The 23752-nt window shown below is 50.9% G+C and overlaps 4 protein-coding genes across 17 annotated transcripts; all 4 read right to left on the reverse strand.

The window, feature by feature from the left end:
• Positions 1–2552: 2552 nt before the first annotated feature.
• exoc7 (exocyst complex component 7) lies at positions 2553–9905 on the reverse strand. 13 transcript variants are annotated; one of them, XM_037464044.2, is made up of 22 exons: positions 9713–9905; positions 9519–9584; positions 8851–9035; positions 8670–8775; positions 8220–8442; positions 7928–8095; positions 7740–7751; positions 6720–6812; positions 5732–5800; positions 5440–5585; positions 5066–5218; positions 4888–4986; positions 4720–4782; positions 4563–4629; positions 4011–4049; positions 3836–3901; positions 3642–3762; positions 3446–3541; positions 3278–3341; positions 3156–3197; positions 2933–3066; positions 2553–2802 (listed from the first exon to the last, which is right to left on the reverse strand). In XM_037464044.2, exons 1-22 carry the CDS (start codon positions 9770–9772, stop codon positions 2700–2702), a joined length of 2175 nt encoding a protein of 724 aa, XP_037319941.1. In that variant the 5' UTR covers positions 9773–9905; the 3' UTR covers positions 2553–2699. The 13 variants fall into 13 exon arrangements, with proteins under 13 accessions (XP_037319941.1, XP_037319943.1, XP_037319947.1 ...); XM_037464046.2 differs by lacking the exon at positions 7740–7751; XM_037464050.2 differs by lacking the exon at positions 5732–5800.
• A 785-nt stretch (positions 9906–10690) lies between these two features.
• On the reverse strand, positions 10691–13515 carry tvp23b (trans-golgi network vesicle protein 23 homolog B (S. cerevisiae)). Its single transcript, XM_037464569.2, has 7 exons — positions 13396–13515; positions 12593–12666; positions 12205–12349; positions 12030–12119; positions 11764–11889; positions 11354–11482; positions 10691–11266 (listed from the first exon to the last, which is right to left on the reverse strand). Exons 1-7 carry the CDS (start codon positions 13477–13479, stop codon positions 11240–11242), a joined length of 675 nt encoding a protein of 224 aa, XP_037320466.1. The 5' UTR covers positions 13480–13515; the 3' UTR covers positions 10691–11239.
• Positions 13516–13944: 429 nt separating this feature from the next.
• On the reverse strand, positions 13945–19087 carry trim16 (tripartite motif containing 16). Its single transcript, XM_037464602.2, has 6 exons — positions 18381–19087; positions 16485–16580; positions 15743–15976; positions 15394–15565; positions 14971–15066; positions 13945–14849 (listed from the first exon to the last, which is right to left on the reverse strand). Exons 1-6 carry the CDS (start codon positions 18954–18956, stop codon positions 14239–14241), a joined length of 1785 nt encoding a protein of 594 aa, XP_037320499.2. The 5' UTR covers positions 18957–19087; the 3' UTR covers positions 13945–14238.
• A 1070-nt stretch (positions 19088–20157) lies between these two features.
• Positions 20158–23582, reverse strand: fads6 (fatty acid desaturase 6). Of its 2 annotated transcripts, none has more exons than XM_037464478.2 (7): positions 23440–23582; positions 23016–23297; positions 22076–22242; positions 21465–21645; positions 21165–21352; positions 20568–20747; positions 20158–20484 (listed from the first exon to the last, which is right to left on the reverse strand). In XM_037464478.2, exons 2-7 carry the CDS (start codon positions 23237–23239, stop codon positions 20192–20194), a joined length of 1233 nt encoding a protein of 410 aa, XP_037320375.2. In that variant the 5' UTR covers positions 23240–23297; positions 23440–23582; the 3' UTR covers positions 20158–20191. The 2 variants fall into 2 exon arrangements, with proteins under 2 accessions (XP_037320375.2, XP_037320376.2); XM_037464479.2 differs by having other exon boundaries at positions 20269–20484; positions 23032–23297; positions 23440–23581.
• Positions 23583–23752: the final 170 nt, after the last annotated feature.

Raw genomic sequence — 23752 nt, forward strand, 5'->3', positions numbered from 1 at the left:
CCGACTCTCGTGACTGAACCGTGGAGTAAATCCCCAACTGGCAAAGACACAGTGGACCCTTTTTGTTTTTTCCTCTTTATCAGCACGGAGCGTAAAATCCGAAGTGCAGATAACTTCAGTGTGTGTGAGCTCTGTTAAAAACATTATGTTCTCGGTCACTTTGAGGAGCAAAAGGTTTTCTGGGTCCAGGCGGCGGAAATGTTTGACTCGGGTCGGTCCACTCCCCGAAGCACCGGCCAAATAGACGGGATATTTAAATGCATATAAGCACATAATCATCTTCATGAACCCCGGGACGTGAGGCGGTAATAGCGCCCGGTGATGTGAGGGTTCTGGTTCAGAGCCTGTGGTTTGAGGGGATGAAAGCTGCTTCGGTTCTGGCTGTCCTCCGTGTAGCCGGGCTGAACCTCCACAGACTCGATCCCCACGGGACGAGCTCCGTATCCAGAGACACGCTGGATGGGTGGAGGACACAACGAGGTGGAGCTCCACCAGATTACATCACCACTTTAATGCTTACATTCACGTCGAAAAATAAGGCTTAAAGAAGGATCCAGCCTTAAATTCTGAGGCCGTTTGTGACTTAGTCTACACCACAAATTAAAATATTATTAATGCCTTCTCCTCCTTTCCTCTCTCTTCTCTAGATCCTCGCTAACCAGCGCGTAGCATCTCTCATCACGCGGCTGGCTAGTTAGCGCGCTAACATTAGCTGGTCCTTTCCTCCACTCGGAGAGGACTTTGGGTTCAAAGCTTCCTCTGAGATGAACCGGTGTGGACGGAGCAGCTCCTGCTGCTCCCCGAGGAGGCTCCACTGTTGCATCATCCAAGATGCTGGAAGGAAAGGGCCCCCGGCTCTGGATGGAGAAGCTGTGACATTTGGGCTGAATCAAAGCGCCGCCGGAGTCGGATGAGAAGGATTATTCCTCCATTAAAAGGCGACGCTGATGGATTTCTGTATTTTCAAGAGGAGCAGGCAGCAACCCCCCCCCTCTCCCCCCGCTACCGTTTGTGAACCTGGAGACGATCAAATCGAGGGGAAAATGTGACATCATGAGGCATACCAAGTCGGGACGGAACGTTTGTGGTCGGTCGTGTTTTTCAGCAGGAACCCGAGTCGCGTGCGCCGGCCTCCTCTGGATCATCTCGACGTGGCTCTGTGTAACCAGAGCGTCGGCTGAAGGTCCTTGAGTTTCAGCTTGTCTAACGGGGAGCGTTTGGGCTCCTCAGGATTCCTCTCATCCAAACCAGGGGATCGGATGAGTCCCAGAAGGACCGGAGAGACGCTGCAAACCACACGCGGCTCGCGTGGCTGTGGTTCTCTCCGAAGCACCTGCGCGCCTGGAGGCTGGTGACCTCTGACCTCGTCCCCGAGAGCCGGCGCGGCGCCGGATTGCTGCTGCGCTCCAGCAGTATACATCGATATCAGCGATCAGAAGCTGCAGAACATTTCTACCTTCGTCCCCACATTTGACAGATTACCTGTGAGAGACGATGTAGAGAAGCTTCACGCCGGGCCGGGCCTCGAGTCGGAGGGGCCACCAACGATCACCGACGCCCCCCCCCCCGGCCCCCCGGCCCCCACCCCTGACTCCTCCAGCTCCGTTTCCTGCATCGATTCAGGATCACAACTGGCCTCATAAAAGTGTGGGAGGAGGAGACGTGAGAGCCAGAACCAGAGCGGGCCAGCAGCTTTTAATGGTACCGGTTTCTAATGAAACACTCGTTCTCCCAGAGCGCTGACGTCACCCACTGGACACACACACACTATTTATAAAGTGTGGGACCATCAGCGAGGGGGGGGGACCTCCACCATGAGGTCGCACTGAGAAGTCAGACCACCTCCCCGCCGCGGGGGACACTCGGGGGACACGCAGGGGACACGCGGGGGACACGCGGGGGACACGCAGGGGACACGCGGGGGACACGCGGGGGACACGCAGGGGACACGCGGGGGACACGCTGTGTCCAGCATGCACTCAGTTCATGTCACCAGGGTCACTACTTCTGGTGCGATATATTGCACCAAAATAAATTAAAGCGTTAAACGATTGTAATTTTCAGGCCATTTTTCGATAGTGACAACATAATAACTATAATCATAGGAAAATAGGCCAGCTGTAAGTGTCACATTTAATAACAAATGTTACCTGGTGGGTGCTGGAGTCTACGTGATGGGTGGATGCTGACACCAGAGGCGGGTGGAGCTCCCACTGGGGGGTGTAGTTCTGCTTCATTGGGCCTCTGCTGCCATCTGCTGCTGAACAGGAGGAACAACGTCTTCCACCGTTTGACACACTGGACTCAAATGACTTAAATTTCATTCTCTGCTGCATCTGATACACGATCTCAACGTCCTGTTCTGTGACGCCTTGAGCAGCAAAGGGACGTCCTTATCACCATGGAAACACTACCTGGGCGTGTTGAGGTCGGGTTGCCGTAGCGATCGCGCACCGTTCTGCTCACAGATGTTTTGGTGGAGAAAAGATCATTAAACGTAAATGTGTTCTGTCTCTTTTCGGTGTTTATCATTTTAAATCATTAAAACAAAACCGATTCAAAGTCCTTTATTATTTTCTGAATGCTGGAGAATCAGAGCAGCAGAATTACATAAATACAGTTCATATCTTTGTACAAAACATTCATCACAGAGTAGTGTGAAGAGGAAGGTGGTCATCATCATCATCTCCTCCACCTCCTCAGGCCGACGTGTCAAACAGCTTCTCGATCATCTCCTCCACCTCCTCGGGCCGATACTTGTGGTACTTCTCAGGGTTCTTGGTGAAGGAGATGTTGGCGCATCTAGGAGACGTGGGAAGGAAGGTTATGAGATCATGAAGTTTCATATAGCTACACACACTGTATCGACCAAATAAAGGTAAAGTAATAAAGCATGTCTGAAGAAGGAGGCGTCGCCCCCCTCCCTTCTCACCTGTGCAGAAAGGCCCTGTAGGCCTCGGACACCACCCTCCTCTGGGCCTGGCGGATGAAGTCGCGCTGCTCCTTGTCGGGGATGGCCCAGCCCTTCTGGATCTTACACAGCTCCTCCAGCCCCTCGTTGAAGCCCTGAGGACACACGGCTCAGCAGTTTGTCCTCTCACCCCCCCGCCCCCCCCCCCCAGAGACACATCCTCATAAAAACATCCAGCCCTCACCTTGAACTTGTCTTTTATCACCTGCCGCTCTTTGTCCTTCAGCTGGAGGACGGAGAGACTTTTGTTATTAAACTTACAGATGATAAACCCCCCCCCCCACCCCCCCAGGATGAAGTCCTGACCTTGGCGCCGGGTTGGAAGACGGGCATGTTCCTGTTGGTCAGGTGCTCGGTGACCTTCAGCCAGCTGTGACGGGGTCAAACACACGGGGTCAGCGGGACGCGCAGCGAACCCACCCGGAGGTGGCCTTGGGGGGGGGCGTGGCCTTGGGGGGGGGGGCGTGGACTCACCTGTTCTGGTACATCTGGATCTGCTGCTCGATCAGCTCCCGGTACGAGCTCTCCGCCTTCTTCTGGGTCACCGTCACCAGCTGGATCAGCTCGGACCTGAGCACCGCCACGGGTTAGAGCGCCATGTTGTTATGACATCATCATGACCTCATCTTGGTCTCCACACCAGCTAATAGAAAGGAGGAGAAGCGCGTACTTCTCCAGCGACTTCAGGGTGTAGTTGTAGTTGTTGTGGAGGAAGATGGCGCTGAGGGCCGAGTCCTCGTACACCTTGGATTTGCTGAGCAGGTTCAGCTGCAGGTTCCCCAGCACTTTGCCTGAGAGGAGCACAGGAGCGTTACAGACAGCAGAGCGCTTCGGCTGGGGGGGGGGAGTCTCTCCTCCACTCACAGATGTAGGTGCTGAGGAGGCGCTTGTTGAACTCGGAGGTGTAGCTGCTGGCGGATGAACTCGTCTCTGCGGGGGAAAACGCGGCGTGTTAAAAAAGACAGAGCGCTTCCTCGTGGGATCAACGTGCTCATCACAGGAAGCGCGTGAGACCCTCAGCGGGGGGCCCGGGTCTTACCTCGGGGGTCTAAGGGGATATTGTAAGTGTCCCCCAGAACTAAAAGGGCCCCGGCGAGGCACAAGAGAGAAGGAAAGAGGCACAAGTGCAAAACAAAAAGTGATAAAAGGTTAGAAGAGATTTTGTTAGTGCAGAGTAAGCAACGAGTCATCGGCGAGGAGACGAGAGGGAAGGAAAGGAAACAAGGAGACATTCACAAGGAATCCAAACCTCTCTGGGAGCTGAATGTGAGGAGAAAGGAGGCCAGAAGGAGAAAGGGAGGTGCAGAACGAGCAAAGCATACAACTCAAATATAATATTTAATATAAGATCATTTTCTTTATCTCTGAGTAATGGTTAATAAATCGATTTGTTGTTGTTTTGTTATTTTACAAATTTTAAGATGAATTTATTTACAGCTTACAGCTTTTTGTAAACCGGATCCATATTTTAACTGAAGCCCTGGGGGGGGCAGATCAATGCGTTATTAAGGTTATTCATTTGCTGCCAGTCAAGTGAACTGAAAGGACACAAGTAACCAGCTAGCAAAGGTCAAAGGTCACGGGGACGTACCCTGTGAGGCCAGCATGGCTCCGGCCGTCTCGTGGAAGTCCAGCAGCTGTTGCAGGAACAGAATGGCCTGGGGGGGTTTGAGGGGTGAGAGATGAGCACCGCTGTAGCTTACGCATCACACAGAGCGCCGTTTCCATGGAGACGGCGGGTGACTCACGTTGCTGGTCAGCTCGTGGACCGTTCCGTCCTTGGGCATGTTGTACTCTTTGTCCGGATCGTTCTGTGGACGGAGACAGAGAGCGACTTCAGCACCTGCCTGCTGAGGCAATGAATGAATGGGTGGGGGGGGAGGGGGGGGAGGAGTGGGGGGGTCGAGTGTCTCCACCTTGATGCTGTCTGCAAACTCCTCCAGAGCTTTGGCTCCGATGGTTTCCATGGAGGTGATGAGGGTGGGCAGCTTGTTCTTGGTGCTCGCCGCCGTGCCCTGAAACAACAAAACACACAGTTCATCCCAGCCGAGTCCAAGAAGGTGCTGATGGTCGTCCTCCTGAAGACCATCGGACCTGCAGCGTGGAGTCAAACTCGGCCTTGTTCATCTTCAGGTGCCGCAGGATGGGGAAGATGGTGAGCACGGCAGAGTAGTCGTGGCGCATTATGGCTCTGCGAGCTGCAGACACGATGTTGTCCCCCTCCAGCATCAGGTTGTCCAGAGCCTCCTGTGGACAGACAGGAAGCAGATCACGCCACATGTTCGGGGCTTACTGTGATTGACAGGTCTCTACGTCCTTCTCAGTCTAAATATGATCCAACCATGAGTGATCCAACGCTTCCCGTCACATTTAGCAGCAGAGTATTAAGCATCAGGATCAGCCGATATCTACAGGTGACGGTCAGCAAGCCTCGACCTTTGACCTTCAGCGAGCCGGGGGCCTCTGACCTGAATGAGCGAGTCGAAGGTCTTCTTCTGGTGGTGCTCGGGGATGATCTCGGCCAGCAGGGCGTACTCGCTCTGGGCCAGCTTCACGAAGGCGCTGATCGAGTGGATGTAGGAGTCGATCTCCACGTCCAGCACGTCGTCCTTCCCTGAGGGGACCGCAGGGGGGGTCAGACGACTCGTCCAGTATTCAGAGTGGGAGGGGGGGGGGTCGGATGTCATGGTATTCATGTGCTAAAGGTCTGCTCTGATGGGAATGTTCCTCCTCTCTGCCCTCGTGGCCCCCGTCACTCACCTGAGGCGGCCCCGTGCTTCTCGCTCAGAACGTCAGAGGGATGTTTGACCCGCGGGTCGTGATCGTGACCTGGGATGGTGGAGGGGGGGGAGGGGGGGGGGGACATGGACCGAGTCAGACCACCAGGGGTCCTGACTAGGTCATTAGGAGGAGGAAGGAGGAGGGGGGGGGGGGGCACCTGAACATCTGCACTGACCACCACCAAGCACCCAGCAGGGGACACCCACTGAAGCCGAGACGGGGGGAGGAGCGTGTGTGTGTGTGTGTGTGTGTGTGTGTGTGTGTGTATGTGTGTGTGTGTGTGAGTGTGTGTGTGTGTATGTGTGTGTGTGTGTGTGTGTGTGTGTGTGTGTGTGTCTACGTTAGAGGAGCATTGTGGAAAAACGTCGCAGCAGCTTTGGATTCTGCTCCGAAGCTTCTTGTCCCTCTTCGAGGTTCTTCTCACACTCGGGTTCTACTGAAGACGTTCTGTGACACATAATGATGTTCATCACAAGATTCTCCCCTCGTTCCCTTCATTTCTTTGTTATTTCATTGACTTTGTGGAATCTGGACTAAACGTTAGAAACATCAGTCCCACATTAACACAAACAGGTCGGGGGGGGAGGGGGGGTCAGTGCCTCACTAGAACCCCACTTCTAACGCTTTAAATAATCACAAAACAAAAAGATCCTCATCGTCTCTAATGGGAGGAAAGTCACTACATTGTACTTAAATCAATAAATCAATACACAATATTAAAAGGTATTGATAAATTTTGTATTTTTTTACCTCAATAGAATTTTCCCTGACAATAAGTTGAAGGAATTCTTTTTTGTGTCTATATGAAAAGGGGAATCGCTGCAATAGGTCCGTTAGAATCTAAAGATCAGATAAATATGCTGCTGTGATGCTTTTATGTGGCTTCGTTTATCGCATGAGGAGCGTCTCCAAGCTGCTGTGAGGTGGTGAGGAGGAGGAGGAGGAGGAGCGAGAGGAGGTGCGTTACCTTCCAAAGGAGTGAGGTTAGAGCCCCCCTTTTTCCCATCCAGCCCATGCTGTGAGTACTGTTTCAGAAGGTTCTGAGCCTTGCGAATGGTCCCTGGTCCCAGAAACAGAGACAGAGTCCAGAAGAGGAGGAGGAGGAGGAGGAGGAGGAGGTCCAGGTGGCCAAGAGGACGAGTGAGAAAGAAGAAAGGGAGAGCTAGGAAGTGAGAAAACATGGAGACACCACCGCCACCACCGAGCCAGCAGGGGGGGGGGGGGGCTTTCACCACAGCTACACACCGGGAGGAGCAACTAGAGCTACGTCAGGAGAACCCTCGTGACCCGGGTCATGTAGGAGCAGAGCACACAGGTTAGGTCAGAAGAAGACTTCACAAGTAACACTATCAACGTTCACATTGACCCCCCCCCCTCCCCCCACACACACACACACACACACACACACTCTATTGACATCATCACATTACAAGTGATAGACAATAGAAGTGATGACATTTAACATTGTGAACAACAGCTGGTTGTTAATGACAATGAAATAAAAGTGGCGTCTCTTCAAAGAATGTTGAAAGTATTGAAACTAAAGCAATAAAACCCATCTTTTTGTGGTATTATCCTCAGAGCTGGGTCTAAATGATCCACTGAGTGTGTTATGGTGACATCCTGGTGGGCCTCAGTTGGTTGCTTAGTAGCACGAGGGTCACTTAAAGCAGTCAGTGACATGAAGACACACTTCAGCACTTCATCACCAAAGGCTCCTGCTTCTCACTCTGTAAGTGTGCTGCCGGGTCAGAGGTGGAACCTCCAAGAGACCGGCAGAGGTCACGCACCAGGTCACCAGGCTAAATACTTCACTGCCCCCCCCTGCTTAGTGTAAGAGTAAGAAACTGTAATAACACGCTTTATTAAGCGTGTTATTGGCTTATTGAAACCCATCCCGTCGTCCCCACGCCGCTCGCCGTGCTAAAAGCGTAACCAACGGCAACAGAGGCGTCACGCCGCCATCGGGACCACGCAGGAGATTTACCTGGGATGTAGACTGGCGTCACAAGATGGGGGTTATGAGAGAGGAAAGGAGGAAGGGTTAGTGCAGGTCACAGGGTGGCGCTGCGGTCCCGCTCTCTGAGAGGACAGGTGCGCTGCTGTGCTGAAGACACGCAGGGTGGGGCCGGTGGGCGAGGGTCCGTCCCGGGAGACGGGCGGCGGGCGGCTCACCTGGTCTCTTGGGAGCCTTCTTGGTGGGCGTGTCCTTGCGCTTGGTCTGGACGGCGGGCGAGTAGAGGACGCCGGAGGAGGCGCTGGTCTTGCGGAAGTGGTCCTTCAGGCCTTTGATGGAGCGATCCAGCTGGTTGGAGCGGATCTGGAAGTAGACGTTCATGAAGTCTGCAGGAAGAGAAGAGAGCACGGAGCTCTTTGAAACTCCGTTCTAATAATAATGAATAATAAACTGTAATCAACATCCTCGCGTCGGAGAAGGAGACGAAGGAGGGAAGGAGTTAGGGCGCACCCTGGTTGCGTCCGTACTCCACCAGCCAGCCGGCGATGCAGATGATGTCCTGCAGCACGGCCTCTGGGAGGTGCTCCAGCACCACGTCATCCTGCACCTCCAGCTCCTCGTCCACGCTGATGGCGTCCAGGATGAGAATGGGGGGGACGGGTTTACTGTAGCGGGTCAGAAGGCTGCGGAACTCCGCCTCCAGAAGCTCTTTGCCCTTCTCAAAGCGCGCTTTCTGCAGGGAAGAGACGACAGATGAATCAATAGTTCTTGATACCGAGTATGTCTGCTGCAGATGGAGCTAGCAGCTTGTTAGCTTAGCTTAAAGAAAGGAAGCCAAAGGAAACAGTTAGCCTAGCTCCACCTAGCAGCACCGCTAAACGAAGGCTGGTTTAAAACACCATCCATCATGTCCCTCCCAGCAATAAGACAAGTGAGAGGACATAGACGACTAGACGTTACCACGGTGTTGAGCTCGGGGCTGTCGGGGTTGTTGTCCTGGAAGTATTCCACCGCTTTCTGAATCTTTGCGATGCAGGCGAGATACTCGTCCAGCCGGCCCGTCGGCCTGACACAGAACAAGCGGTAAATCACGACGTTTTTCTCCACGTGACCAAAGTCCTTCACCCCGGCGACCTCTCACCCCTCCCTGATGATCCGGTCCGTGTCCTTGGCCACGTGGTAGTAGCTGATGACATGGTCCATGCACGACAGGGTCTTGTCCACATTCTCCTGCAGACGCTGAAGGTTCTCCGTCTGCTTGTGGACCGGGATGATGGAGTTCTCCAGCTGCATCAGGCGACTCTCGAACGACGACAGGATGGAGACCTGTGGGGGTCCAACAACAAGCCCCCCGAGGGCGCTCAGAAGGTCGTCTCATACCTAATCATCGTAGGATTGTGTTACTTTGGGGTTTTAATTGCAGGACTGATAGAAATTAATGATTGATGAGGTTTTACATCTTTTCTTCAACCAAACCACATCTCACCAGGTCTCCAGGTCCCTGTATGATCACCATCATATATACGATATGTGTGTGTGTATATACATATACATATACACCTGGATGTAGGTAGTGTTAGTATTTTAGTAGTTGTGATGACAGGCGGCCCTTTGCATGGCAGCCTGTCATCAGTGAATTGATGCAGGTGAAAGGGTGAATGATTTCTCAGTGGTCGCAAAACTGGAGGAGAGATAAAGGTGTGTGTGTGTGTGTGTGTGTGTGTGTGTGTGTGTGTGTGCGTGTGTGTGTGTGTAATATATGCACTAGATCAGAGACTAAGGAATATTTCAACGTGTGCATGACGTCACCATGCCCTTGGTCTGCTGATCACTCTTCTCCAGGTTTTCCCGGATGAATGACAGCGTCTCTTGTTCCTGTAACGCGGGGAGAGACATTTTAATGTTTTATTGGTTATATTATTTGAGTCGTGAAGCCCTGGCGGCTCGTTCGTGAAGCTTCGTGAAGCTTCGTGAAGCTTCCTTCCTCTCCAGCGAGGACTGACCTGCTTCAGCTTCTCCTCGATCTCCCGCTTCCTGGCGGACGCATCCTCGGTGGGAATCATCCCGTCGACGGGATCAGCACCGACGGTTTAGGGCGTCAAAGTGTCAACAACGAAGACCCCCCCGCTACTATTGTGGAGAGCTAGCTTAAATGCAACGAAGCAAAGCCTAATGGCAGGACGAATGGTTTCCGGTTAGGATTTCAAAGTACGGCTTACGAATTTGCGTTCCGTAATTTAACTGAATGGAAATCAGGATGATAAAGTTGATCGTTCTTTCCCCCCGCAGTCATTTTTAATCATCGCCATGTTGCAACCACGTTACTTTGGATATAATTTGCCGATTGAATCGAGTTTTTGATACGCAAAACTATTTGGGTATTTAATTTGAAAGGGAGAAGTTCCGGTGTTTGTGGTTTCTCTTCCGGTCTGCTGATGTTTGGACTGTTTTGGAACAAAATTGACTCCATGTTTGCAGTAAAAGTAAAATTAAGTTTTTAAAACCAGCGATTTCTAAACTAATCCGTACAATGCGTTTTAAATTGCGTGTTTGTTTTTACAACCTTTTGCGAGCACACTACAGTAATGACATAAAGGAACCGTTGGGGGGCGCTATAGTCCTTTACTAAATACTGTTGTACAATATTACAATCAGCTCAATGTTATGACATTTGGATTCACATTGAAAGTTTATTAAAAGTGTTCATGTCCATCCAGCAGGTTTGTAAAGTTATCTTTGTAAAAATATTCCTTTTCTTGTTTTGCTCACATAATTAATTGTGTAGGTTTTTTAAATAATGTTCTACTGTTAAGAGAACAAGTCAGGACATTAACAAAAAGCAATAACTAAAAGCAATTCTCCGAGTTTGCTAAGGAAGAAAACTCATCAGCTTTTGCTCGTACTTTGCTCTCTCAAGTTGTACAGAGAATAACATAAAAACAATAATGATAAGAACGATTTAAATAAAAACTACCACACTGTTCAGCAAAAATGTTACAAATGTATTTGCACAAAAACAAGATGTGCCACAGATTCTTTTACGTACATATTTACAAGCTCATGGAACATTTTACACAAACTACAACCTGTTCTTTAATACAAACAAAAATGTTTGCACACACACCTTCAAGAAACATTTTTTTCCTTTAGTAATAATTAAAGTAAAGAAGCAGAGAAACTTAGTGAGATACTTTGGGGAGCAGTGGGGCTACACAACACGTCCTACTACAGTCAGCATAACTTTTTAAGCCATTACACTCTTTTTCACTCGTGCATTTACGCTAAAGTATCAGTCGACTTCTGAGGGTTTTATTGCTGCGCTGCAGTTATTGGAAACAGCTCCTGGACGTCTCTTTGGAAAACAAAGGCTCTCCACTGAGTCACACAGGAAAAACAACCCAAAAATAACAACAACAGATAAGTTTATGTTATTGTGGAAAAAGGATTTCTCTATATATATTAACTCACTAAAATAATATATAATAGCATTAAGAATAATGCGAAACGTGTTAAAATCGCGGAGTTGCCCTCTACGATTCCTCTTCTTTAGACATCGCCTGTGGACGAAGAACACAACACGTTGAGATCCGTGAGACAACAAATCACCTGACTACTGGGCGCGTTTCACTCGGAACGAGAGTCACCTGCTTCAGGAACTGTCGTCCAAAATAATTGGTGGCCATGTTCTTCAAGCTGGTCTTGCCTCCCACTTTACAGCGCACGTAGCCGTAGAGGTTGGCTCCTTGCAGCACGACGCCCATGATGACCACCGGCTGAGCAGAACACCAGTCAGTCAGTCAGATAGTTCAATTACAATCAATAAATATCACGAAAAAGACCAAAACCGCCAATAACCATATCCAGGGTTCTTTTCTACATCCCACTTCTCTGTAGGTTTTAATAACCCCCACAGCAACAGAACTGATCTGTGTGTAGTTTTACAATATAGGTTCTACATAAGAAAGAGGAAAAGAGAACTTAAATACATAACCTACTTCTTTCTGCTCTTTTAGCAGCATAACCCCAGTTTGACTCTTTAAAGTTGAGGACTTACCACCCACTTGATCTTGAGGGAAAACAGAGTGCTGAAGGCAAAGACGACCCAGAGGACCGGACAAACAATCAGCCCGATCCAGAAGATTCGAGACTCAGAATCTGACGCTTGTTGCTTCCCAGCACCCTGAAACCCCCCCACCGGATATTCAGACAGTTAGGACATCTGCAAAAACTATAAGGCCTGTGAACAGTGAACAGCTCCTTTTTGGAACTCCACGCAGTACAAGAGGTCGGAGTCATGGGAGAGAAAAGCAGGCAAATTACCTTCCTGGCCTCAAACACCCAGTGGCTGCGTCCATCGTCGTCCACCTGGTTCCACCACCTCAGACCCACCATCAACCTCCCGGTGATGTTCTGTAAACACACAGATTCCATGTTAGCGTAACGCCGGCGTCGTAAAAAGAATTCCTTTCGTCTAGCAGAGAGAAAAGAAACACACTTTTACTGTCCAGAAGTCACAGGAGAGCAGCAGGATGATTGTGACCATGCAGGCGATGAAACTGCTACTGAAAATCCCACACAGCAGATACACGAGGACAGCACTGACTCTGAAGAAGAGGTGGAAGAAGGAGGCCAGCGGATGCCTGGAAACACATTTAAAATCTGTTTAACGAGGTGTTGAGAAGTTTGTATCATATGATTATTACTGCATGCTGACCAATCGTTATTATCATCATTATTATTATTACGATCTGCTGATGAAAGCAGGACCACGGCGTATTTTCACAGCTAGTACTTTTACTGGAGTGAATAATCTAAATGATGTTATATATATGACTCAGAAAGGAAGCAGATGATCACATTGGAAGAACAAATAGTCGACTCACTTGATGCTCTTCTTTGACTTTTTCCCAGCATCCTCCTCTGCGTCGAACAGAGACACGTCTTCATCGTTGGTATCCTGAGGGATCAATAAGGAAGCAGCGATACCCTCAGAGACTACACCCTACAAATAGTTTGATCTGTATTACAGACTTCAGTTAGACTTTGTCATCAGTAAAATTCAAGTGTAGCCAAGTATTTGAGGAGTTCATGAGCGTCATATTAGTGCTAACGACACAACTTTCGTCACAGGGTGCAACTGTTAAATGCTAACGTACTAATATGCTTGCTTCAATATAACTTTAATACAGCTATACACACCGTTAACATTATAAGATAAGTGTGAGGTTGTGTTGTTCAGCAGGGTTGTCACTGTCGATCAATAGACGAGTGCCATACGCTTAATTAGTGATGTAACGTTAGTTAATAATTGAACAACGAGCTAACTTAGCCTAGCATTGGCTGTCAGTGAAACACTAAAGCTACTTGCTAACGATAGCTGGCTGTAAGCGAGGCGGTTTGAATGAAAGCCGAGAATAAACACGTGCGCAGATGTTCATCAGAAGAATTCTTTACTACTGTTTTTTTTTTGGAAATGGGAAGCTACGTTAACGTTAGCTTTGTGGAAACAATACTAATGCTAGCGTGCTAGCTACCGACAGCATTAACGTTAGCCAGCTTGAGAGATGTCCACCTCAGGGGACGGTGGACCTATTTGTTGTCTTTTGCCTTTTTCGAGGAAGCTGCTTTACCGTTTGACCTATTTACTTGGCGGATAAAAGACAGGCCTTCAAAATGTGTCACTTACGTCCGTTAGCATGTTGAGGCGTAAGCAGGCTCTCCGCTTCCTTGCATGCTCAGCTGGAACCGCGTCATCGACCACGGGGGTCATGTGACCACAGCGTGCCACGTCTGTTGTTACGTCACGACGGACGTTTACACTTTGATTTGGAGTATTTGCGTTGTATGCTTATTACATATCACTTCTCACAACTATTGTGTTTACATATTTGCATCACATCGATACGTTTTTGTAACTATAAATCATTTAATAAAAGATCTGTTTTTAATTTTTCTTCCAAAGATGAAGAAAGTTAAATTCCAAGTTACCACATGAATTTATTCACGTCACTGGGGGCATTGCACATAAATAGTCAACAATCTTTAGTTTGCAGTTTATATTACGTAAGTTAGTAAATATTACGGTATTTTACTGTCATTTACAGCCAAAAATTGCCTTCAGGCTCATCCACCCAATGTGTGTGTGGCCTAAACAGAGACCTAAAGGATCCCATCTGATATGCAGTCGAGCCTCTTGATTTGATGCCGTGGTGAAGCTTGACTTAAAAACAAAACAGACACTATTTTGCAAATGAAAATACACATTTTTATTCGCATTCAGAAAATACTCCTCGGAAATTCACAGTGGGATGAAAAGTAGCAGAAGTCCCAAAGCAGGTTTATAAATATGGCTTGGGCCCAAATGTACACACGTTATACACTCACAATTCATCACATTCTTTACATCAGATGTACAATAAACAGCTGAAAACACGAGAACACCATCCATTGTGTCCGCATCACCGGGAGGAAACTCTTTAGTCCCCAGTGGGCGCACCGTGGGGTTGATGCAGGGAGGCCGGACTTTGAATCACGGCTCCGCTGCGGGTTTGGAAGCCATGGCTTTGGGCGAGGTGGGAGGCGAGGGGCTCTTGAGGCGCAGCGGCTCGCCGGGCGCCACCAGGGCCACGACGTTCTCCTTCTTGGACAGCCAGAACGCCGGGTACAGCGGCTCCAGGAACTCCGCCCGGTACTCGTGGATGAGCGTCAGGGCCTCGTCCACGCCGTAGAAGGCCAGCCGGCCCCCGGCGTAGTCCACGTAGACCCCGACGCGCGTGAACTTCTCGGCGGCGAGCGGGGCCTCCACGCCGCTGTGCCAGGCGGAGAAGGCGCGCCCGTTCCACTGGACGCACCAGGAGAAGTCGTTGCCCGTGATGCAGCTGCGGCTCTCGCCGCCCTTGCGGTCGATGCTCTTGTAGGTCACGCCCACGTGCGTGCCCTCGCCGCTGATGTCCACCTCGAAGTAGTGGCGCCCCAGGTAGAAGCTCTCGGCGGCCAGCACCTGGCGCCAGCTCCCGAAGCGCTCGGGGACGTCGGGGTACGGGTGCTGCCACGGCGTGGTGTTGGTCACCTTGCGGTTTTCCTCCGTCAGCCTCAGGAACTTGTGAGCGCTGTCGGCGTCGAAGCTCACGTTGGCGCCATCTGGGGGGGGGGGGGGGGGGGGGTGCGTGCAACACGTTGCTTTAGTTGTTTGTTCTCTTTCCATCGGGTCGGATACAATGATGACAAATACTTATTCAAATATGAAGAAGCAACCACTCACATTTGAGGAAGTCTGCGCGTGTCACTGGGTTGGGTAAAGTCATGTGATGCTTCCTGGCAACCAGCTCGTGAACAGTCGTCTTTATTCCCATTTTGTCTGCAACAGAAACACGGAATGAGGAGGTGAGTCATGAGGAGGTGTGACCCACAGGTGAACAGGTTCAGGTGCCTCCTCAGTAGCTTCTGACCTGTTTTAGTTTGATCCAGAGTCACTTTATTGTTCGTTCTCTCAGTTCAAAATTAACTCATTTTTTGTCAGTTTCTCAAATCCTTTAAACATTATTTGTGGCTTTCAGGAAGTAAAGGGGGGGGGGGGGCAAACTGGGTTGGACATGCAGAGGCTGACTGTGTAAAAGTGTGTCCACCACGTGTCCTGGCACACACCCGGGTGTCCTGTCCCAGCTGCAGGGGGGCTTTCCCTCACCGTTCTTGCACGTCTCCTTGACCTTCTCTATGTAAGAAGACACCAGCATGGCGCACAGCTCCTCCGTGGAGTCCCTGATCACGCGGCTGAAGGACTTGAGGCGGTCCGTCAGGCCGATGGAGACGCTCGGCAGGGAGATGTCCGAGGACTCCTTCTTCCACTGCGAGTACTCCTGTGGGACAGACATGAGCATGAGTAATAACACATGATTAGTTATTCATGCAGTTCATTTACAGTTTGGTCCCTGTCTTACTTTGTTCTCACTGTTCTACACAATAATTAAGAGATGCGGGATGACAACGTGAGGATCTTGGAAGTCCTGGTCCCGGTTCTGGTCCGGTGGTCTTACCTGTAGGAAGTCCACGTCGTTCTTGTGCTTGGAGAGCTTCTCCATCTGCCCCTGGGTCTTCTTCAGCTCCGAGCACCTCTGCTCCAGGTGGACCCGGATGCCCTCGGCCTGCTTCAGCGCCTGCTTCTCCTCGCCCTCCAGGATCTCCGTCACCTCTCGCTTCGCCCGCTCCACCACCGCCTGCAGCGCCTCGAACTGGCTCTCGATCCCCTCCCGCACCTCCGTCACTGAGAGCTGTGGGACGGATCCACACCGGGTGGACTGAGCGTTTTTTACATTCTTCACATTCCGAGAGAGGACACAGTCGGGTAACCATGGTGACGTCACATCCCCACCGACTGCCCTCCGGCCCACAAGCAGCTGCTGCCAGCTGTTGTCTGACGGAGGGGGACACGTCATGGACGACACACAGCTGGAGCGCCTAGCAACCCACAAACATGTGACCCAACAAACCGATGGGATTTCAGGTTTAGGGAAACTCCAGGAGCCCCCGTGGACGTGTGTGGTCACCGTGGCAACCAACAATAATCGCCTATTCTTGAGCGCTAGTCAAAGAAGAGAGTTCCCTGTTCCTCTTTATTTCTATTGGTGCACCACAGCTTTCTCTGAGCCAAATGGGGGAGGGGGGGGGGTTGTTAAAGGTCAAAGGTGACTAAGGGTGAAGGGTGTCACAGCGCGTAAACAAGTCGAACCAGAAAGCCAAACACAAAGGATGACGTGGCGCGTCACTCGGCCCGTTTACCTCGATGGACACCGTGTTGAGCTGAAGTTTGCTGATGGCGGTCTCTCCCGCCGTCACCGTCCTCGCCATCTCGCCCTGCTTCTCCCTCAGCTCCTTCTGTGGAGGCGAGGAGACAACAGAGCATGTGATTAGGTGTGTGTGGAGGGGGGGTCAACCACCTCATCGTACCCTCTGACATGTTTTGAATCCCTCGGGCAGGTTGAGGCGGCTCCCTGTACTTCAGGAGAATTCTTTTCTAAGGGAAGAATCCTTCTCTTGAGACAGTGATCAGACCTCTCGTCTTATGGGCCTAATTCTTGTAAAAGTTTTGTACGGACCAATACTAATTATTGTATAAACACCCTTCAGCTGAAAGGCAGCCTGTGATGTGAGGGATGTCAGCTTGAGAAAATGGAGAAAAGAGGATTTCCTGCTTTTCACAAACTTATGTTGTTGTTTATTCCCTCGTACAAATTGTAATATTTAAAACACTTGCAGGTGATCGTTTGATATTTACAACAAAGTCTACAATTACTTTACTAAATTGCCTCCCACTAAAACGTTTTCTTAGTCTAGAAACGTGATGTCTACATACCTCCTACATACCTGCACCCACCTGCACTCATACCTATACAGCAGTAGGTGTGGTGTCGGATTTGAATAATCATCAGATCTGAATGTGCCCCGACAGGTTCTGCTCTGGTGCACAGTTTCATGCTGAAGCTCAATGCTAAACCTGCATAGCATCCACCGGCGCGGATGGGTCACCCGGGGGGGCGGAGGGGGGGATGTAGCGCTGTGGCAACGCTAACATGTCCCATGACGGCCCACAGCAGCCTGGTGTCAGTTGTCTCATATCACGGAGCAGCTGACGCCTCCATGGAACCCTAACCCTCCCCCAGAGACGCTGCGTCCATCACAACGCCTTACCTGGGTTTAACACTTGGACCACGTCGTTTCATCGCCATTTGAGAAACGTAAAGTTTTCAAACTGTTTGTTTGTGGGATTCCTTGAGGAGACGTTCGAGGGTTAAATAGTGAGTGAGTCATTGTTTCCGGGTGCAGTTCTGGGACATTTTTCACTGTATTGCCTCCATGTTTTCTGTCCTGAGCGGAATGAAACTCATTAAAAGGGAAGTGATGGGAGGCTGGAAGCTGATCTCCGCTTTGGTAGAATGTGCAGCAGACGCCAGGAGACGTGATGGAACGTCCGGTGGAGCACTTTGAGGTTTATCAGGGACACGCTGCAAACAACAGGTGGAGGCCAGAAGCTACACCTCTCTGCAGGAATCTGGAGCAGAGGAGTCGACCCCCAGGGGCCCCGAGCAGCGGAACCAAATGATGGCGGCTGAGCGGGTTTTAGAGCCGCTTTGTGAAGTGAGAACAACTGGGATTCATTTCGAGCTCTGGTGCTGAAGGTCACATCTGTGAAGGCCTGTGGGCCAGACGAGCCTACTTCTATCTGCTCCACGGCACGGGAGAGAAGCATTGTGGGTAAGATTCAAGGAGTAGCTGTGCTGTAAGAGTTTGTTCTTTGGATGTTGAAAAACCCTTTTAATTCCTCAGTCTGAAGCATTTGTCTCTAATGGACTTTTCCCACATGAAAAATCAATAAGAAACAGAAGAAGCAGCGTAATCTGAGAATGTTCCTCACTTGTTGTTCAGATCCTGCTGCAACTACAGATCATAATAATCACTATGCAGAATCATTAATCATTTACACCAAATGATTTAATTAACTCTCCATTAAAAGGAATGAGAAGGTTTTATACTTAATTATTGTTACTTTTAGCAGCTAAAAGTCAGTTGAGGGTGATGCTGAAGGTACACAGCTGCATCATTGGTTAACAACCCGATCAGAAGATATGACACCTACTGTCTGAAGATGCACTTTTAAAAGACGAAAGCAGCACTCGCCTCTATGCGGCGCCGGGCCTCGGTCACGGGGGCCGTGTTGTGGCCCCGGTGCTCCTCCGTCACACAGTCCTGACACACGCAGCATTCGTCAGCGCAGCAGAAGAGCTCCAGGGGCCACCGGTGGCTCTCGCAGGTCCGCCTCTCGATGTCCCTGAGCGGCTCCACCAGCCGGTGGTTCTGGAACTTGGGCTTCTCCAGGTGGGGCCGCAGGTGGGCCTCGCAGTAGGACACCAGGCAGGTGAGGCAGGACTTGAGGGCCTTGCGGGGGCTCTCGATGCACGAGTCACACACCACGTCGTCGGGGCCCAGGGGCTCCTGAGGCTCCTCCTCGGGCTTCTCCGGGTCCTCAGACTCCATCGGGTCATCCTGGACTTGGGTCTCCTCGGCCCCCTTGGGGTCCTGCTCCTCTTCGCCCCCGATCACGGCCCCTGGCCCGTTGTGTTCGGGGCCCCCGGCTGTTTGGGGCTTGTCGGGGCTCTTCATGCTCCCGGGGCCTGAAGCAGAGTTGTCCTCGCTCTGCACACCTGAGGCAGCCTGCTGCTGGGGGGGGGCGGGGGCTCCTTCTGCGTCGGCCATGTCTCCGGTGTGACCTCCTCTCTGTGAACAGCCAGCGACTCGCTGCAGTTCCTGGTTCGCTGGAGAGGCTTCAGAGCCACACCCAGCGAGGATGTGGTGAGGGCCACAGTCAGAAAGAGCTCTCCGCCCCCTTCCACACACACACACACACACACACACACACACACACACACACACACACACACACACCCCCTCCTTGTTGGAGAAAGAAGCAGTTGGGTGGAGCCCGAATGAGCAGCAGGGCGGTGTAGAGTTGCGTTCCCCCCCCACGCCACCCCCCCACTTCGTTTCTCACATCATTGATCAGAAGAGATCAAAGTCCAGGAGGGAAAACCGGTGGAAATGTAAATATTTAGTGAGTCATCAAGATAGAAAAAGAAAACCTGCAGGCGGTGATACCAGGTGACGCATGAACTATTCACACAGTGCCTCACGTGGTCATGTGATTAATCACATGCGTGTTCGGCCAATCAGAGACCGGGCTACTCCCTCCTTTTTTCATTTGGTTCGTGATTTAATCTTTTTTGAGTGAATTATATATTTGTGCAATCGTTAATGAAATCAATTCACTTATAAAACCAAACGCTTCCACGTCCATGACCATCAACGAAAATACTCCAAAACAAATACTCAAGAAGAAGATACATTTGTAAAAAGTAGAAGCAGCTGTGTCATTTATCAGTTACAGGTGATCACTGATCAATACTTTTATATCAGCCATGGATCAAATGGAGTATTAGTCACATGGTACAAAATGAATAATGTAAAAAGGTTAATGTGGCTTCATGAGGTGAGTTCAGTGCGCCCCCTGCTGGCAAAGGAGGCTCTTTGCAGTTTAAATGTGACCATCAAGGGGATTAAAACCTCGTTAATTCATGTTCAGGTTTATTCTAAGTGATAAAAACACACTGAGACACCTCAACGTTGTTTGTGAACTGTAACTAAGGTCAAGAATGAGCCTCTGAGCTGAGACACAACAACAACAACTACAGGGACCAACATCATGAAGCACATCAGATGTTAATCAACACAGAACGGAATGTTTCACTGACGACACTTTACAAACAATCTGGTTTAGCTGAGAGTAACATGAGACACGGTCTGTGTGTGTGTGTGTGTGTGTGTGTGTGTGTGTGTGTGTGTGTGCACAGTAACACATTATAGAGGTGACTCGTCTTAACCAATAAAAAAATAAATCCACCACAACATATTTCTCCAGTAAACAACTATTTTATTTAAATTTTAACATTGTAGAAAAGCTTTATTAAACACACCGCAGAGGAACACGTGCTTACAGTATAATGTTTATATCGTGACCTGCTGAGGTGTCTCTGTGAGACAGACCCCAGACCAGCGATCCACCCCCCGATCCCCGTGGTCACTGCACCCCCACCAGCTCCGTGATGGGCGGAGCAAACACCATCAGCTCCTGGTACTTGTGGAAGAACATGGTGAGGCGGGACAGGTAGCCGTCCTCCTGGTATGGAAGCTGCTTCTCCATCAGGTATTTGGACACCAGGGGCTTCACCTGCAGAGCAGAATCGAGGTCACTTGGGACGTTATTTTGAATTACACGCACACAGCGTGCGGTTTGTGGGCTTCGAGACGTACTTTCAGGCACATGTTGTCGGACAGGAAGGGGAAGAGGTGGTGCTCCACGTGGCAGTTGATGAGCGAGTGTCCGAACATCCAGTCCAGCAGCGCGTTGCGCGGCAGGTTCAGGACGCCGTGGGTCATCTGGTAGATCCTCTTGGGCCGGCGGGTCGGAGCGAACATGTGGAGGCCGATGTGCTGCCGGTTAAATGTACACATGTTGTATGAATAGACATGGAACGAGTAGAGGTACACAAAGGTTACACCAGGTTGTCCTCGGATAGAAGCACACGGGGGACGTTAAGTCATCACGTTTCCATAGCAACCCCCCAGAGAGAAGAAAACATTCCTTCCCCTGTTAGAACTCTCTAATCCACCTTCACACACTTTGATCAGAACAATGAACAATGAGCTGCAGACTCCGTCTGGGAAACAGCGCGCATGAATTATTCCTTTTATGTCCCACAATGCACCTCTTTGAGACCACAATGCTGATAGTCTCTGTGTCTCTATAACCCCAAACCGAACCCGCTAACCATTGTGACACGTGTCAGCATGCCGCTGGCCCCTGGGGCCCCTCAGCAGGCCCCCAGCCCTGCTGCAGCTGCTCCTCACCTGGAAGATGTTGACGTGGATGTAGGGCACGGAGAACATGGCTCTGCACGCCAGCATGCAGAGCAGGGCGCTGAGCGGCGACAGGAAGCCGGACAAGTGGATCAGCAGCCAGTACTGCGAGTACAGGCCCAGCGCCACCATCAGCACGGTGCGGACCACCAGGGCCGCAGGGTGTCCTCTGAGGTGAGCTGCAAGACAGACCACAGCAGAACATGGAGCCACGGCGAGGCCCGGTAGCAGCCATCAGAGGGCGAAAAAAAAACAAAAAACAAGCTCCCCCCCCCCCGGGGCGCCTCTCACCGAGCGCGACGAGCGGCGTGATGACGGGGACGAACAGGGGGGCCACGAACAGGTAGACGGAGCGCGGCAGGCAGGGCACCTTCCACACGCTGGAGTCGCCCAGGCCCACCACGTTGGTGTGAGCGTGGTGCATCTTGATGTGGCCTTGGACGCCGGCCCGCGCCGAGAAGGAGCCGCAGACCTGAGGAGGACGCGGGGGGGCAGGCGGGGACAGCAGGACGCCGATGAAGCACATGACCAACAACGCACAACTTCCTGGTTTTATTGTGGGCTTGTTGTTTGTTTTCGATAAGCAGCACGAGGGCAAAGAGCAGGATGTGAAGAGGACGTCCGCTGGGTCAACGGTGAACTGACGGGGTTTATTTTAGCCGAGGGGTCATTAAATGTCATCACACTGGTTAAATATATATATATATACTGTATGTGTGTAGTGCTAGTGAGGTAAAAGCAACGTGGAGGGAGGAGCGGAGGCTCTGATTGGATGCTGTTAACGGTATTTTATTTCAGTGATTAATGACAAAATGTGGCCTTGATCTAAATCGTCTTCTATCAAGAGATGGCGGTTGTTAACGTGAAGACGTCGGCCATCTTTTTTTTTGTTTTTTTCTCACCTCGATGAAGAAGACGGCCCAGAAGTTGCCCCAGGCCTGCGACTCGCTCAGCGCGCCGTGGCTGGCCAGATGCGTCCCTTTGAAGGTGATGACGGCGTGGGCCACGCCCATCAGCAGCATGCCCGCCGCAAAGCACGCAACCCGCGAGGAGCCCAGCAGCAGGAAGGCTGTGGACCAATCACAGGGCTCATCGTGGGCTTGATTCCTACCTTTTCTTTGTATTCAGCTCCGATCACTCGATCGAACGCTCACAAACGGTAACATGCCTTCACGTGTTTTTTATTGCATTGTGCGGTGAAGTGTTGCATTTTAGTCTTTTACTCATTTGAAGTTCTGCTTTAGATGAACATTATAAATGGTGAAATGTGGATCAACGTGCGGGTGAATGAATGGGACCTTTTTGGACCACAATGCAGCACAAGGCTCTCCGTGTCATCTCCTGCACCTCCTGTTTCAAACCGGACTATTTCGAGGTGATAAGTCACAAGCTGTGTGACGGCCGATGACCGACGCCTCCTCCGGCTGCACCCCGGGACCAAATTAAGCCTCAGACTACAAACGCTGTGAGGAAAACTCACAAATTATGCAGAAGGGCCGCAGAGATCCCAGGTTCTCGATTACGAGCCTGAACCTGAACCTGAACCTGTGAGCTCCAGTGAACCACTAGGTTCTGGTGCTGGTTCAGTGACCCAGTGCCACAGTGCAGATAAACAATAAGTAACACACCGACTATTGATCGCGAGATTATTCTCTAACTGCATTGTAGAAGCGATATCATGTATATATATATATATATATTATGCATAAATGAAATTATTTGCAGACACAAGTGTATGTCAGTGACAGAACATAACAATCAACATATCAATTTATGAGTATTTTCTTATCTGTTGTTATCTACGTTTCTGTCTCAGGAAGTTAGACAACTCCAAAGCATCACCTGACTTGTGTCTCACCAGGTGGCAAACAGAGGAAAGCTGCTGCCAGGATGCTGCAGTCGATGCCCCTCCTCTCCCACCAGCTGCTCCCCCTCACCGCCTCCTGCACCAGCCTCGTCAGCTCCATCATCAGCGACTCGTCGCCCTTCTCCTGCCTCCCCTCCGGGCCCCGCGTCCTCCTGTCTCCTCCTCTCTCCTCCCTCCACTCCTCCGGCACGTCCTGCATGCTGCTCAGGCGGCTCCAGGCAGACGGAGTCTGATCCTCGGCGCTTCCTGCCGGCACCCTGAGCAGAGTCCACAGGTCACAGTTTGCATTACGAAAGCCCTCATTGGCCACACACAAAAAAGCACTGTGAGGCGGCGCCAGCCCCTAGCCCGCCTGGAGCACCTCCTCCTCCTCCTCCTCTAGCTCCTCAGCGCTCTTACTCTGGCTTCCTCGGTCAGCTGACTTTGGCTGCAGGAGACCCAGCGATGGAAAGCGCGCCCTGGAAATCCTCTGCTTCAGGCAGCTGCTGCGCTCAGAGTCCACCGGTCCCTCGTCTCTGGTGTCTCATGCATTCTGCAAGTCGCTCACCCTCTTGTGTTTCATTGTGATAGCCTCCCCTCCCCTCACACCCCCCCCCCCCCACCCGGCCCTGTAACCTTGGCAAGTGTCCTGGGAAATGAGGGGAGGAAAGAAAGGAGGCGAATCAACAGCAGCAGATTCTTCACTGAGGCAGAGGTTCAGAGGAAGAAGGAT

The sequence above is a fragment of the Pungitius pungitius genome, chromosome 21, assembly GCF_949316345.1.
Source record: "Pungitius pungitius chromosome 21, fPunPun2.1, whole genome shotgun sequence".
NCBI classification, from domain to species: Eukaryota; Metazoa; Chordata; class Actinopteri; order Perciformes; family Gasterosteidae; genus Pungitius; species Pungitius pungitius.